The following is a 17,671-nucleotide window of genomic DNA, read 5'->3' on the forward strand; positions in this document are numbered from 1 at the left end:
CAAAACAAAATAAACAATACGTCACGCAATAGAGGCGTCAAAACCACAGGTCTGAGCAAACCACCAAAACGAGGGAATTCCAGAGGCACTGGTCTCTACTAAGGAAATGCTGCTGCTTATCCTGGAAGATTTAGATCCAAATATTGATGGCAAAAGATGCCCAAAAAGAACGAGAAGTACTTGTGGTACCTTAGAGACTAATACATTTATTTGAGCATAAGCTTTCGTGGGATAAAGCCCACTTCATCAGATGCATGCAGTGGAAAATACAGTAGAAAGATTATATTCATATATATATATATATATATATATATATATATGTATATATAGACACACACACACACAGAGAACATGAAAAAATGGGGGTTGCCATTGAACATTGTTCATGTTCTCTGTATATATATCTCTTCCTACTGTATTTTCTACTGCATGCATCTGATAAAGTGGGCTTTAGCCCACAAAAGCTTATGCTCAAATAAATGTGTTAGTCTCTAAGGTGCCACAAGTACTCCTCGTTCTTTTTGCTGATACAGACTAACACAGCTACCACTCTAAAAGATGCTCAGCAAATCTTAACTAACAGGACTGATAACATGATAAGGTAGGCAGTGTGGCCTCCGGTAGCCAAATTCCAGACATTCAGGGGTGAAGTGGCAATGTTCCACTGGAATGCTAGCACTTGAGAAGCAAAGTACTTGGTACAAGAGCAGCACTGAAGGTAATTTTTTTCTGAGTACCAGCATCAAAGCAATTAAAGACTTTCTGGATTTTCCTAACTGAACTCATATTCCAATCTGAAGACCCACCTCCAAGAAAAGCATCTCCTCTCTGCTCTATATTTAGAAATATTTGTGTACTGCACTGTAACAAGATACACAATCATTTGCTGTTCCAGGTTCTTAGTAATGAAATTACTGCATAATACTTAACAGTAACTTAAAAATAAGTGTAGTACTTCAATTTGTGGTGTTAATGTCTATCTTGTGTGTTTCATTATGTTCAGAAAAGGTATGAAAAATAAATATTTAATGTAGCTTATTCCACAAAAACTTCATTGTCTTTTGTTTTGAATTGCCTTATACCTAAGGTACCAGTGCCCAACAGAGGCTGCAGCTTTTCAAGTACCAGAACTGAAAATATTAGTCAACTGTGTTGAAGTAGTTCTTCAACTCCACCATTTCAAATCATGCAACCTGTGCACTAAGCATTGCAATGCCAGATGCTGCCTCTTTGCTGGACAACACATACCACGTTTTCTCTCCATAACGTTTGAACAATCACCATTCACTGGATATATTTGGAAGGGCTCGTGGCACCACCAGTCTATCCCTGTGATACCATATGCATGCCAAATGATAGTTTGACTGCACCCAATGTAGTCAGGCACATTAGAAGGGATGCAGAAGGTCCATGCAGCAGCTGAAGCCAACAGGCTGACTTAGAATTACCCCTAGAGGTTCCCAGGAAGCACATAACAGCACACCACCCTTGGAAAGAGGAAGTGTGCTTCTCCCTCCCCTTCCACACGTACATGCTACTATCTGGGCATGAAATGGTTGGCAGAAACGTGAGCAGCTATTTGCAGCTGAGAGGTGTATCCAGGTAGGGGAGGGAGCCATTAAACTCCCAGGTAGGGTTGTCAGGAGTCCAGTCAAAAAGGGGATCTGGCAGGGGTGCCGGAACGGGGGGGCCAACGGGCCATGGCCCCATCACTTAAAAGCATAGCCCTCCCACTTTTTACCAGCCATAAGGGCGAGCGACAGGGGGGAAGGGGTGCAGAGGAGCGAGTGGGGGGTGCAGCCTTGGGGGTTAGGGGTGGCACCGGGGTGCATCCTCGCAGGAAGAGGCAGCACGGGGGCCAGGCCACAGTTTGGGCACCAGTGGCCCCTTCAATTTTAGGGAACTTCCACCACTCCTGGACCTGGCAGTGTCCAGTCAGTACTGCTGACCAGACACTAAAAGTCTGGTTATTGGGAGTAACCGCACTCAATCTCCCTGCTGAGAGGGCAGGAAGAGCAGCAGCTGCTGCCTGGAGGAGCTTCCCAGCTGCTGATAGAGAGAACTGGCTCTCGGACCCACAGCTCAAGCCTTCGGTGGAGAGGTAGATACTGGCACCGCCGCCTGGGGGGATCCTATTCACCCCCCTAGCCTGTGCCCTGATTGCCCCTTCCTCATCCCCTTGCTCTGGGGACCAACCCCCCCCCTTCTGCCCCACCCTAGCCCCTCGCTCCTTTTCTAAGCCAAAGCCTGACTGCTGTGCCCCAGTTGGGCGGGCAGGCAGGCAGGCTCCACGTCAGCTTCTCCCAGCCTGGCTCTGTAGGTGGCAGGTGAGTCCCGGGGGAGGGAGAAGCAAGCAACTGAGGGAGAGTGGGAGAGGAGTGAGCGGGGACGTGGTCTCGGGGAAGAGGAAGGGCAGGGCCTTAGGAGAAGAGGCAGGGCAGGGGATGGGGGCAGGGGCGTCTGGTTTTCAGCTATTGGAAAGTTGGCAACCCTACTCCCAGGAGATAAGTCTGTATGTGGCAAAAGGGAGGGTCAGTTCTGGAGGAGCTAGGGGCGGGACTTATAGGAACAATTTTTTCCAATAATTTTTTTTTTCCAAATAAGCTGAGGTCTGGAGGATTTATGTTAATTCTAGTGAATTTTAGGCTACACTTCTGTGCAGTTTTCTCTAGCATTCCAAGGCCTTATCTACACTATGCGGCGGCGATCGGTCTAAATTACACAGCTACATGAATAACGTAGCTGAAGTAGACGTACTTAGATCTACTTACCGCGGGGTCCACACTATGTGATGTCGACTGGAGACCATCAACTTCCCTTGACTTCTTCTCGTTCAGGTGGAGTACAGGAGTCAACAGGAGAGTGATCTGTGGTAGATTTAGTGGGGTCTTCACTAGACCCGCTAAATCAACCACTGATACATCGATCGCCGCACATTGAACCCCTGGTAAGTGTAGACGAGGCATAAGAAAAATACCTGAATATACACCAGTATCTGGAAGACCACTGAAGATATCCAGCTTATCTGGAGAAGCACTCTTATTTTTCACACTGACAAGCATGGTTCCTACTTTTGTTTTAGTCACCCAACGGCTGTGAAACCTGTTTATTTTTAGTTACTAGGAAGAAAAGGCAAAGGTTTGGGTGATGCCGGTGAGCCAAGGATACTCTCTGTTGTAAACCTTTCCAGGGTTTACAACAGAGTATCTTTTTGAATATGTCTACACTACAACATCAAGTCTCAGAGCCTGGATCAGGTGACTTAGGCTCTCTGAGCTTGGGCTATGGGGTTATAAAATTGCAGTGCAGACATCTGGGCTCAGGCTGGGCCTCGGGCTCTGAGATCCTCCCCCCTTGCAGGGTCTCAGAGGCTGGGCCACAGCCTGAGCCCAAACGCCTACACTGCAACTGGACAGCCCTGCAGTCCAACTCAGCTGACCTGGGCCAGCCACGTCTGGGCCACGAGTCTTTTATTGCAGTGTAGACATACCCTTTGAGATTGTTTGATACCATATTTTTTCTTAGGTTGCAGAGCAAGACAAAACCTGATGCCGTCCAAATTTCCCATACATGCTCTGTGGGAAAGTCAGTGTTACCATGAAACTGCTAATTTTTGCAATTTCTAAATTATAACTGTAAATGTAGAACCTTAGCATTGCACTAATGCAAGTTATTTGTGAGAGAAAGAAAGAGCAGCCTGGACTATAACAAAGTATCATTAAGGAAAATTCAAAAGATAGTAATAAAGAAGCTCTGAAAAACAGAAACCAGAATATTTTTTAAAAGGGACTTAGATTTGATCCATCCATTTTCTCCCTATGTGTCTGTCAGAACTGGGGTTTTTTTCCACTCAGACCCAAGTATGTCTCTAACAAAAGGCAATGTTTAATGCTATAAAAAAGCCACTCAAATATTAAGCTTGTAGCTGCGTCAATCATAGCTAATAAAAATAGTAAGAAAAGCTGGGCTAAAGAATTCTAAGACAATTTCTTATGAGCATCAGTCAACATTTCACATAAGCACACAACACAATGTTTACTCCAAATCCTTAAATCCATAAACAGCAAGTAACTACACAAACTTTAGCATCACACGATAATTAACACCAAAGATGCAAACAAACAGATGTATGAATAGTGATAACAGCTCAGTTAAACTGCCAGATTTAAATATCAACCCTCCCACAGAACATAAAATATGTTCAGTGGCAGATTTTTTCTGCCCTCAATTGTACTTCCTAACCTAGCCAGATCTTTTGAAACAGATGTTCAATTCTTTTGTTCCAATATTCCAGAGATCTCTGCCTCAAACAAACATTAACATTTAAAAACTCAGCATAAAGCACCAGATACAGCATAAAAGCTTGGTCAGCAACACAGCAGCACAACCTGAACTAGGTCCTCTTGATAACTAAGCCTTCATTATGGACCCTGACAGTGCAAATACATTGAATACTCAGTGTGCATTCCTTAGTGGCTTAAATTACATCCCGTTGAGTTGTTTTGAGTCTTCTGCCCTGTTTTCTTCACTCATTTCTTTCTCTGACCCTCTCATGATGGTTTTTCTTTTCACATGTCACTCATCTGCTTTTTGTTAGAAAGGAAAGTATGAAATTACCTCCTCAAATACTTAATTTAGCTTCAAAAGCAGTCTTGGGTGGAGATGTCTGGGAGGAGTATCTGACCTAGTACATCCAGTTCTTGTATTGATTTTCTAGGCTAACTGCAGGGCTTTAATAAAGGACACTTAAGATACTTTCATTTTCCCCTGCCTTACCACAGCCTTCAAGAACTTTGGTTTTGAGCCTCATCCTTCCAACCCAGGGGACATTAACACTGTTCCTTAAATGGCCACAATAGGTAATTTTGTATGCTATCTCAGAAGCATCCTCAACCCATGCTGGAAAGATTTGGATTAGTACAAAACTTAGCAATTACAATGGGCTTTACTTGATAAAAGCAATGTAAAAAATATGAACATCTGAATCCTCATGATACCTCTATATTATGTCAGGTTTCAGAGTAGCAGCTGTGTGAGTCCGTATTCGCAAAAAGAAAAGGTGTACTTGTGGTACCTTAGAGACTAACACATTTATTTGAGCATAAGCTTTCGTGAGCTACAGCTCACTCCGATGAAGTGAGCTGTAGCTCACGAAAGCTTATGCTCAAAGAAGTGAGCTGTAGCTCATGAAAACTTATGCTCAAATAAATTTGTTAGTCTCTAAGGTGCCACAAGTACTCCTTCTCTATATTATGTGTAATTAAAGTATTAAGACTAGGAAAGTATGTTGTCCAGGAACCAAGAATAACCAAAAACAACTTTTACATTTAATATTATTTGCTGTCCAACAGACAAACGGCTGACCTGCACTTTAGAACCTTGTACACTGACACTATGTCCAAAATGAGTCTGAAAATAGCATGCTTCAGATACTCTATATTTATAGCTCCATGGTTGTTTGTTTTAATTGTGAAATTACAATGTTAAGATTATAAAATGAAGCATTCAAAAGTCAGGAAATGACAAACTTAAGGTTGCACATGCAACCTCTCATCTAAGGTTCTAAAAATGCTTAAAGAAGATTAAAGAGTGATGTTTCACAATACCTCACATGCTAAGAAATAGTATCCCCATTTTAAAGATGGAGAAATTAACACAGAAAGGTACAAATTCTGAGCTAGATTAGCTGTAAATTAAAGGACCCTACGACTCTGAGAATTAGCTCTTTGAGCTAGGCATTGTACTTGGCTCTTTGAAGGACTGACCTATTTAGTAATTAAAGGGGGAGCAGGATGTAATAGGTTAATTGCTAAATTCCAGGGAGTGGAACAAAAAACCTTACACAAGATTATCTTTCCTTCAGATTTAGAAAGAAAAGTTATACAAGTCTGTTTAGGGTGTCTAAATTTAGCAAAGTCATCTCTCCCCAGCAAGCAGTAACCTCAAAACAATGATAAACTCTTACACAAGAAGCTTCATGCGGACGAAAACAAAAACGTTGATAATTTTGCAAAAGTTATTCCTAATTGTTCCTACTCAAATTTCAAGTATCCTCCATGAAAATATATCACACTGACAAGAATCACAGAGATATTAAGAGGGGAACAGATCCATTTGACTAAAGCATTCTGTAGAGCCCTTAGATTTCTGAGGACAAATTTTAGAATCTGATTTATTCCTATTTTGCTGTTACTTTTATAGCAGCTGTAGGCTAATATGGACCTGTTCCCCCATCCCCCAATGCACATGTAAGTCAGTGGCTGATTCTTTATTTACTTTAATGGAAGTTGGATTGGGCCCAAAACCCTCGTTAGACAGGTTTGCCCCAGCTTTTAAACTGATATTGAGAAAGCAGTAAACATCTGAGTCTATGGAACTATACATAGTCCAGAGGACAACTCTAACAACTCTTTTTCACACACTAATTTATCATTCAGACAAGCTTCCAAAAGTTATACTTCCAGAGTACAAAGCTAAGCAAAAGGTAGGACAGTCAAGGGTCATCTCAGTCAGTCCTATAAAGCAGGTAACATTAACTAAGACTGAAATATTACACTAAACAGATATGTTCGTTAGCTCCTACTTTCACATGAAATGGGACTCCACCTGAGCACACAGGTCCACCCTCACCGAGCTCACCGCAGGATCTGAACATTACAGAAGTAGTGCACAACTAGAACCTGATGAGAAGCAATGTGGTCCAGCGGATAGATCACTGAGCTGGGGCTCAGGGGAGCTGGGTTTTACTCTGGCTCTAATTTTCTTGTGACACGCTTTCACCTCTTCATTTCCCCTCCAACATTTTGTCTGTCTCATTTATTTAGACTAAGCTCTTCAGGGCAGGGACTGTTTCCTACTATGGCCTGGTCTGAGCTTAAAATTTAGGATAACATATCTAAGACACTCAGGGATGTGAAAAATCACACACCTGAGCCTCACAGCTGAGCCAATCCAATCCCCAGTGTAGACACAGCCAGGAAAAATGTTTTTGTCGACCCAGCTATTGTCACTTTAGAAGGTGGTGTTCTTACAGCAATGGAAAAACCCCTTCCGTCACTATTGGCTGCATTTACACTAACGTGCTGCTTTAATACCCACAGTGCATACATGGTCTAAGTGTCTGTACAATGCCAAACTCCATGGGGCTCCAGTCGCAGTTGTAACCTCTAGGAATTACTGTACTACATATAACTAAGAATAAAAAATAATCCTGTTTTAATATATAGAAAATGTAAGAGTACAAAAACAGTACATACTTAAAGACATTTATATAGCTCCCAATGAGACTTGGTTTACATCACATGAAAGAACATGTATAAAAAGCCAATGATTTTTCCTCCTCCAATCTTCACTAAATGCATTTATGAGTGTAAGTCACACAGTGCTATTTTCATACCAATGATTGCCAAGCTTGCATTCAAATGCTCAAATTGCATGCTGGGCAAAATAAATATTTATGAATTCATTCATATTTATAATAGTGTCCATTTCAATGCACTACAAAGCATACCAATAAAAAGGGGACTTTTAATTCATTTTAATTGTATACTATTTTGCCTATCTAAAGTAAATTGTGCACTTTAACTTGAGGTTTTAGAGAGCTTTTTTAAAAAGTATGTCACATAGAAAAGTATATTAAAATTAATGAAGACAGTTTTTGTAAAAACACTTGTAGTGCTGAATATATGGTTATTTTTATCATCTTGTTTTCTAGTAAAAGTGCTTTGTCTTTCCTATGCCCTGCCTCTCCTTTGTATCCTCCTTAAGGGATAGTCCTATAAGATCTTTCCTTTTTTCTCTTCACCAAAGGCTCTGTGCACAGCATCACAGACACGCTCCCTGCAGAGTTTGCCAGTGCCTCTCAAAGATGAGCCAGAGGGCATAATTAGAGAGCAATAGCTGTAAGGTATGAACAACCTACTTCCAGAGGAGCAAAAGGTGGAAGTAGAGCATTGTGGAAGTCTTATCTCTGGCATAGCAACATTTGCGACCAGATAGGCCCACACTCTAGTCTTCCTCCATTCAGTGTTCTCACTTTCTCTGATCCTTCCTGTGTTGTCATGTCTCTTCAGACCTAATTAATGTTCTCTCTTCCTTTCCTACTTACAGCCCCTCAAAGGTTAAGATTCTAATAAATTCCACCTTGCTGACTGCTGTGATGCACACTGGAGTGGGAGAGGAGAAAAATACAAGGACTAGAGAATGCCAAACATGCTGAGCGACAAGCACATTCCCTGCGCTCTCTAAGGTGAACAACTATACATAGATTTACTCTTTTGTTACAGTATTCACATATGCTTACTGCATGAATGGGAACACTAATTACATACTTCAGTGATCTAAGAGCTTGTGAAATCAAACACAAAAATGAATCAAAGGTTGAGACATAAAGCATGAAAATTCAAAGTTAACCTCTTCACTGTTGCAACCTCCTGCAAATACTATTTCTTTTATAGCCCCATCACTATGGTACCTGAACACCTGCCAAATATTTAGAAATAGCACCTCTCCCCTTTCTTCCTTCCCTCCCAGCCTAAAGGAGAAAAAGTATGATTCCTTCATAGGAAAGGTATTTGTTTGCTTGCTTGCTTATGTTTGTGGGTAGGAGGAGTGTTGCATCAACAAATTATTCAGGGAGAGCTAAATCAAAGAAATTCATTTCACATTTAATTCTGAAAGTGTTCATGGGAGCTGAAATTGATGGAACTCAATCCCATAAGAATGAAGGTTCCGTCTCTTGCGTTCAGAAGCCTCTGGCTCCTACTTCTAGTCAACACTTTCACTGTTCTGGTGAAACGTAGGTGTTCTGAACGGCCACGGCTATAGAAGAATCAATCTCTCAGGTAACTAGAGCCAATCTCACTGAGGCTTTAACTAGACATGCTGCTCTTTTAAATTCTACTTGACCCTTGCAATAAGGCTGTCTGCTTTATAACTGCTCTACAGTTTCTCAGTTTTCTTTTTCACCTCAATACTTCTAGTAATGCTTTTAAGTACTGAAAATAATTTACATGAGCCAACTACTCATCAAAGGTGCTGGACTAATGACCCCAGAGACTAACATAGCCTATTTCCCCATAGAACCAAAGGCAATGGCAACATCCACTTCCCCAATTTGCCTAAATCATGACCAGTAGGGATAAGCTTGTGGGAGTTAAGAGGCTGTACTCACTCCTTTGCTTCTCTGCCAAGACTGCAGAGGAGAGTGCCAATTCTAGCAGTGGCTTTTGTGATGCCAACAGCCCCCCACTGGGAACCAAGCTAAAACCATCAAACAGCCATCATTGCTCCCTGGTGTTTTAAAAAAAATTTTAAAGTGTTTTTAAAGATTAATAAAATCAAGAGCTTCAAGACCCAGTCTCTAATAGTGTTTGAATGAATGTGCATAGCCTGGACTCTTTTCTCTAGAAAAGGAGGAGAAGAAAGGAAAGGAACTGTAGGATGAGCCCTGGGAAAGCTCCTCCACCACTGGCTGCTGGGCTCTGACCTCGTCACATTACTGATAATCCAGTAATACAATGTTTTTGTCAGCCAGAGGCCGCAGAAGCAACAAGGCGAAGTCCCCGCCTCCTTCAGCTGTCATCCTGTCAAAACAAAGGCGCTGCTGCCAAGCTCTGGGCCCCGGCGGCCAGGAGTGCAGCTGCAGATCCCAACTCCCACCCTGGCCCTGCACCCGTCTCCCCGTGCAGGGGCCACTACAGGCACCGGGATCTGCCAGGCAGCTTCTTGCAAACATGGGGGGAGGACAACGGGGGCGGGGGGGTTAAAATAACAAGGCAACAGCGTTCAAAGCTGGGGCTTGTCCCGCTGCCAAATGCTGTGTTTACAAGGCAAGCAGCTGCAGCAGGATTTCACCAAACAAATAATACAGTAATGACAGGGGCTGGTGTGTGCTGCTGGCCTAAATCGCCTTCCCGACAGACATGTGCACCGTCTTCCGCACACATACCTTTAGACACCCCTGCCCCATCAGCCACTATTTCTGCAGAAAGGGGCAATATTCTCCGATGTCCCGCCCCCACCTTCCTACGGCCAAGTTCCCTCTTCCTGCTGTTCAGGAGAAAGGGAGGGGCTCTCCCCTCAGTCTGATCTTCCATGCAGATGTCACAACAACAACCCACAAAGTGCAGGGGGCACGGGGGTCTGCAAAGGGGGGGCCGCATGGGGGCTCTTCCAGGGGTGAAGGTGGCAGAGAGGGGGGTGCACGGGATTGTTGCAGGGGATGAAGGTGGCCAAGAGGTGGGGGGGGGGGTGTGGTGGCAGGAAAGAGATTGCACAGAGGCAAAAGGGGCTCGTTGCAAAAGGGGTGCAGTGGCACGGAGGGGTTTGCGGGGGGGAGTGGACAGGAGGGGGTTGCTGCCGGGGAGTGGCAGGCGGGGGTGTATCTGTGCCCGGGGTTGTTGCAGGGGGGTGAAGGTGGCAGGGAGGGGTTTGCAAAAGGGAGAAGAGGGCGGGTTGGTCCGAGGTTGATGCAGGGGGTGAAGGTGACCGTGGCTGGGGGGGGTGGGGAGTTGCAGGGCGGAGGCTGCCCAGAGGCAAAAGGTGGCAGGACGGGTTGGTTACTGCAGGGGGTGCACAGGGGAGAAGGTAGCTGGCCGGTGCGTGCTGGAGGGGGTGGCAAGCTAGGGGATGGGGGCCCGGGAGTACTGCGGGGGGGGGGCGGGTTGCTCCCACATACACCATTCCCCAGCTCCATTTTAGGGGCCTCCCTTTTTGCGCCTGGTTTCAAACCAAAGACAAACAACCAGGGCGCAGCCGCTTCCGCGCTCCCCAGGCGGCAGGGGCCGGAGCCCGGCCCCGCCCCCAGGCCAGGGACCGGACCTGCCCAGCCCCCCGCCGCTCGGCTCGGTACCTTGCAGGCGGAGTAGACGCCCAGCTTCTCCAGCTTCTTGGCCCGCGGAGCGGAGCGCAGCTGCGCCTTCTTCCCCGCGCTGCGGGCCGAGCCGGGCTCCCCGCCGCCCCCGGGGCTCTCAGCGGCGGCGGCGGCGGCTGCAGCGGCACGGGCCGGCCCGCCGGCAGCCAGCCCCCCCGCGGCCGGGGAGCCCTGCTGCAGCCCCCCGGCCCCGCCGCCTCCTGCCGCTCCCGCCCCGGCCCCGCCAGCCTCGGCCATGCCGCCGCCGTCTCCGGCCCGGAACCCGGCAGGAGCCGCCCGTCCGGCAGCTCCCTCCGTGCCCGGCTCGGTGCGCCGAGCGCTAGACCCTCCCCTTCCCCGCTCCGCCGCCGGCTGCTCCCCGGGGGGAGGGACTGGCCGCGCCGCGGGCGGCCCCTCTGGAGCCGGGAGGCGGGGAGCAGCGGCAGCCCGCTATTGCCGGGAGGGCCGCCCCTTGTGCTCCCGGCTCCGGACCTCCCAGCCCACGGGGCTCCCCCAGCTCAAGGAGGGAGGCACCGACCTGTTAGCGGGGAGGGACTTTGCCCAGCCCGCCGGGAGCATCGCCAGCCGCTCAGTCCAGCTGTCTGCGGCAGCCCAGCGCTCCCAGCCTCAGTCCTCCAGGCACAAGCAGGGTGCGTGCAATATCGGCTTTGTTGTGTTCCCTCCCCCCAGAAAAAACAAGACAGCCCAAACCTGGGCTGAGCGGAGACTTAAGATTGCTGCTGCAGTATATTTCTTGCATCGCAAAAAAGTATAAAGGAAGGGTAGCGTCCGTGTCGTCGTCGTCGTCCCCCCCGCCATGACCTGCTAGCGGCCACCCTCCTGGTCTCACACGCACCCTTGCGATTCACCAACACCCTACCCTAACGGGGCAGTGCGCTGCCTCAAACTCCACTCTCACCCCAACTCCCAAAGCGACACTTAATTTACACAGTTAGCATGTAAACTGAAACTTACACCCTCCAGAGAAAGAAGGCAATATTTATTAGAGTCAACGTTTCTCACCCTGCCAGAGTGGTTTTCAACCTGGGATCCGCAGACTATGTCTCAGGGGACCCTGAAAGGTCGTCCTTACCAAAGAACAGTGTTTTTCAACCTGTGGTCCGCAGACCATCGGCATCTGCACACTACGGCTAAGATTTCCAAAGGGGTTTGCACCTCCATCTGAAATGTTTTAGGGGTCTGCAAAAGCAAAAAGGTTGAAAACCACTGCCCTACCAAAAACACTAAGTTCTACCATATGTCTACTTTATGGCTTTCCAATAACAAGATCAGCTATAGTCAATACATACTACTAAACCTCCCACACAAATAGACTTAATCAATACATGCATATATGCTATTCCAAAACCAGACAAAACCTATATTAAAATAAAGTTAAGATTGAGTGCATATCTGTAAAATAACAGTAAACAACATCAGAAGCATAATATTGTGATTATCCCCACAACAAGCATCACAAACCCAGGAAATGGAGGGTTAAGGTTAAATTTAAAAGAAATGCAAATATTTTAAGGGTTGGAACTACCTAAGCACCCCATGATCTTAACTCTATTAGCTTAACTCTAGCTAATGACACCATGCAATAGCCACATAATTGTGACTGGTACGTAAGTGTTTGTACTCCTAGGCTAAATTAAACTAATATTTAGTCAGGCTTGCAAGGCCTTGTGCTCAACTGAGTAGCATTTCTGTCTATAACATGATACCTTTTGAACACCACATGGACCAATTCCAAGATTTCAGGGAATGTTCTAGGCATGAGTAGGTACTACCTTACTGATCTGGGGGAAAACAAGAAAGGTGAAACATGGGGGACACATGGACATTCTGTCATCTGTATAGCAGTCACAGCCTCAGGCACCTCTGCAAGTGTCTGTAGATCAAAGAGCTGGTTAACGACAGCCATTAATATCTTCCAGCATAACCATACCCCTAACTCATCCCTGCCCATTCTCAATAGAATCTAATGTTATGAGTAAGGCTATGAATATGTCACAGAGGTTGAAGTCATGGAATCCCTGACTTTCAGAGACTTCCCTGACATAGGGGCCCCACAGCAGCCCAGCCGCCACCGGCAGCAGGGCACCCCCTAGCTCCCAGCAGTGGGGAATCCCCAGCAACTCCCCAGCCCCCATAGGCAGTGGCCCCCCAGCTCCCATCAGCACTGGGGGAATCCTGCTCAGTGGTTTGAGCATTGGCCTGCTAAACTCAGGGTTGCGAGTTCAATCCTTGAGGGGGCCATTTAGGGATCTGGGGCAACTATAAGGGATTAGTCCTGCTTTGAGCAGGGGTTGGACTAGATGACCTCCTGAGGTCCCTTCCAACCCTGATATTCTATGATTCTCCAGGCCCCTTGGGCAGCAGGGGAATTCCCCGGAGTGCCCCAGCCACCAGCAAGGTATCCCCTGAATGCCACAGCCTCCATGGGTGGTGAGGGATGCCCTGGAGGGCCCAAGCCCCTGCCAGTGGACCCTGCAGATCCCAGCCCAGCAGTCAAGAGTCCCTCCAAGCTCCCAGCCAGTGCAGTGGTGCAGGGTGCTTGACCCTCCTCTCCCCTCGCCCCCATTTTGTCAGGGATATTATTAGTAAAAGTCAGGGACAAGCTTCCATGAATTTTTATTCATTGCCTGTGACCTGTCCCTGACTTTTACTAAAAATATCCATGACAAAATCAGCCTTATTTATGAGCTAAGGTTAAATCTTGTGTGTTGAGTTAGGGGGTTGAAACTAATGTGTAAATGCAGAGGCAGTGCTAGCCCATATTTCCCCCTTCCCCCACACAAAACACATACATCTGAACCTCAGAGTTACGACACCTGGGAAATGGAGGTTGTCGGTAACTCTGCATAAAGCACAGTTCGGGCTGCAACTCCAGCAGCTGACACTCCAGGCCAGGCTTCAACAGCAGCTGAGCTCCCACCTCAGTGCTGGCAGCTTCTTTCTCTGGATTGGACTGAGTTTGCAAACTTGTCCCCGTCCCATCCTGTGCGTGCATGCGTGTGTGAGAGGGAGAAAACAGCAAGTCCCCTTCTCCGCTGGATCCTGGGGGGAAACAGCGCATCCCCCTTGGGGCGGGGGGGTTAAAGTGGAGCAGACCCCAGCGCTGCTCCTGCTCTGCCGGCTCCAGCTGCCTTGGGCTGGCAGCCCCAGCATCTTTACCACCTAGCTGTAAGTGGCTGCCCTGCACGTGGGGGTGGGAGCGAGGTGGGGACAGGCAGCCCAGATGTGCCTACCTTTAAGATGCAATACAGGCACAGTACAGTAGTATTTGCTTTTTTCTTTTTCTTTTTTTTTGGCGGGGGAGGGAGGGTGTCTCCGTTGCTATCTGATTGGTTATTTCCGGTTTTACATGGTGTCTGGTTAACCAGTCAGTCTGGTGTTTGTATCTTTGAGGTTCTACTGTACTAAAAAAGCTAATGGGGAGGCCTCCTTGAGCTGCTCTGGGCCCTAAGCAATTGCTTAGTCTGATTATGCCTAGTGCTGGCTTGCTGTGAATGTGCTCGTCTCTTAAAATAGATAGTATTAAGGGACCACACCTAAAGCAAGGCCTACTAGAGTTAGTTTGTCCAGAAACTAGCACCGTGTGCGTGGAAGGGTCCATTGGATATTGTTCTGACCAGCGGAGTGTGTGTAAAAACAAAATCTGGGGTACAAACAAGAAACAGGGAGAGACTGAAGCAGAGCAAGCCAAGCAGGATCCCATAAACAGGGCTTGACACTGGCATAAGCCAAGATCAGAGAGCTTTTGGGTCTGGTGCAGTCTAGAGAGGCTTGGTGCTGTAATCAAAGAAGCTATCTCCTGTTTTTGGTTCCTCCTACATTCAAAGAAGCAGGACTTTGTACATTCTTTGTAAAGAAACAAGATTGCATCAAAGAAAATACCAGATTCCATCCTTGATTTCTACTCCCAATTGGAACATCCGCAGAACCTCAAACTTTGACTAGCTGCTCATGTCAAAAAGATGTAACACTTACATGTTGGCCCCATGGATAACTTATCTTTCAGACAAGAAGAAGACATATAATAATGTGATGGGGGCATGCACAAAGCCCCTGGCATTGGGGTAAATGGGAGATCCTGGTATGGGGGAGGGGCAAATGGAGGGCAGAGAGACCTTGGCATGGGGGAGGGGGCCACACAGAGCCACTGGAATGGTGAGGAGAGGCAATGGGGATGCACACATAATTGCTGGCATGGGGGAAGAATGGGTGACCCTGGTACAGGAGGACTGGGAATGGGGGTACACAGAATCCCTAGCAGAGGGAGATTGGGGAACTCTAGCATATGGGAGAAGGGGGAAAGTGGAATATGGGTAGAAGAGGGAATGGGGGTGAGTCCCTGGGGTTGAGGTAGAGAATCCGGGACCCTGGTATGAGGGAAGCGGTGGGGACACAAAGCCCAAGGCATGAGGGACGGGATGGTGGCAGCGGGGTTGCAAGGAGTCCCTACAATAGAGTGGGATGGAAGGGTGATATACAGGGAGCTTGTAGGAGGAAAGGAGGGATAAACTGTGCAATGAAGTCAGCCTACACAATCTACTACGGTTACATCTACACCACGAACCTTACAGAGGCACAGCTGTACCGCTGCAGCTGCGCTGCTGTAAGGTCTCCCATGTAGCTACTCTATGCCAGCAGGAGAGAGAGCTCTCCTGCTGGCATAATTAAACCGCCCCCCAACAAGTGGTGGTAGCAATGTGAGTGGGAGAGCGTCTCCCCCAGACATAGCACTGTCCACACCAGCTCTTTTGTTCATGAAGCTTATGTCAGTCAGGGGTTTCTGTGCTGTTTCCCTACAAAAAGTGCTAGTGTAGACAAAGCCTAAGTGTAATTCCAAAAAACAACTTCTAGGGGACTTCTAGTTAAAGGCATATTAGGTTGTTTTTTTTCCTCCCTCAGGGTGTCACTACAGGGCAGAGTTAAGGTTGTTTGGCTGCCTTAACTGTGTATTTTCAGACCTTAACATGTCTGGATTTCTTTTATGACTTGTTTGAAAAATAAAATGTCAAAAGTAGCCAATGCATGAAATATCAATCAGTTTTAACTATATGGGAAGTTTGAAGAGTCTGTTTATTAAGATCATTCCAGATCCCAAACCAACCAACCAACCAAAAAAAGCAAACACAAAAACAACAACAAAAAACAAGCAGCTTGACACTAGGTGCTAAATTTCGTAATGGACCTATTACATTTTAACTCAAAACTAATTAAATGATTTACTTGTGAATTCTCAGAATATTCATTCTGTGTCCAAATAGTGATTTTGGGCAGGATATGCTGTACTCTTAATACAAAGCAAAGTGGTTGAAACCCAGCTTCAATTGCAAAACTCAACTCAGCTATGAGGAACCACAAACGGCAGTTCCATAATAACAAAATCACAATGTAAAAGGTTGGAGTTAAGGTTGTGGGCATTTAAGTGTTTTGGTTTTTTTCAATTCCTCAATGTGTGCACTGAAGGCAATAGCACTGGTGAATTCCAGGGTGATGTATATAGTGTATGGGTCTACTTGTTCGGACTCGGCACTTGTTGGTTCAGGGCCTAACTGGTTATTACACAGGGTAAAGTAAAACTGACTATGCACAAAATGTACAAAATAAAGGGGAAAATTCCAACTTCTTTCAATTCTAGTAAATATAAATGATACTTGTAACTATAAGTGGTACAACATTTTCTGACAAATATGTGATATTCAAGTTAACGGTGTCCTATTAAAATGGCTGACATCTTTTAAAAAAAAAAAAAAAAAAAGAGAGACCGTCCCGGTGGCCTAGTCATTCAGTACCACGTAATACAGAATACCAATAGATAATGTGGACATCAGTTAAAGTTGTTTGTGGAAATTGAACCTCATATTAGCTTACAAAGTTAGTCCTTTTAAAAATACAATTGTTATAATTTTAGTGTTTTATTTCTTTGATGGATTAAACATAATAATAATTCTTATCTACCGCATGTTATAAACACCACATTAGATCATTCAAAGATCATTTTTAAGCACATTTACTTTTGTCTATTTTTTGTTTTCCTCTCAACTACATTTGTCAATTTCACTTTAAGGTTCTCTACTGCATGGTTTAGGTTGCAAACACTATAGTGAAATGTTTATTTCTTAAAAATTAATCTTTTTCCATTGGACTCTTAACATTCCTGAGCACATTTCTCTTAGGCTTTGTTGAAGTGCCTTTTTTCCCCTCAAATACACGCTTCTCTTCAAGATCAGTCATCTTTAGTTTACCCTCAGTCTGCAAATTGAGGTTGAAAAGTGCATTGTCTGGCCCGATCCTGCAAACATATATGCACTTTACTCACGTGTGTAAAGTTGTCTCACTGACTTCAACAGGACTACTCGTGCATAAAGTTAAACACATGTTGAAGCACTTGCAGGCTCACGGCCTATGTGAATAACTGCTTCAGTCTATCCTCCAAGGTCTTAAAAAGCCTTAAGTGATTCTATTTCCATTTAAAATAAAAGCAAAGATGAAACATGTTATGAGACACTGCTTTTTATGAAGCAGTTGTTACTTTGTCTAGCATGGTTTATATTCTGTATATGACATTCATGTAAGTTTTGTGAAGGGAAAATGAGTTATGTTTCAATGTCATAAGTAAATAAAATAGGATAGGATATTGGGTATTATGGTTTGAAATAACACTTTTATAGTTCTTCCTTCTTCTATCCCCAAGAGTGTGGTTATCTTACAGCACCCATATCTTTTAACTTTATTGCTTAATAGACAATGCAAACAATAAATTTAGCAGCCTGTGGTTAAGGAGACAGTTACTATAGTAACAGT

At 45.6% G+C, this 17,671-nt stretch overlaps 1 protein-coding gene across 2 annotated transcripts in view; it reads right to left on the minus strand.

Annotated features, from left to right (window-relative positions):
- Positions 1-11,488, minus strand: part of KAT2B (lysine acetyltransferase 2B) — a 65,910-nt gene extending 54,422 nt beyond the window's left edge. The window contains exon 1 of one of the 2 annotated variants that reach the window (XM_074945666.1): positions 10,853-11,110. In XM_074945666.1, coding sequence (XP_074801767.1) covers positions 10,853-11,110 — 258 coding nt within the window. Of the gene's footprint in view, positions 1-10,852; positions 11,111-11,390 lie in introns of those variants that run through there. The other variant, XM_074945667.1, reaches the window with a different exon arrangement.
- Positions 11,489-17,671: the final 6,183 nt, after the last annotated feature.

The sequence above is a fragment of the Natator depressus genome, chromosome 2 (genome assembly GCF_965152275.1).
Source record: "Natator depressus isolate rNatDep1 chromosome 2, rNatDep2.hap1, whole genome shotgun sequence".
Classification (NCBI taxonomy): domain Eukaryota; kingdom Metazoa; phylum Chordata; order Testudines; family Cheloniidae; genus Natator; species Natator depressus.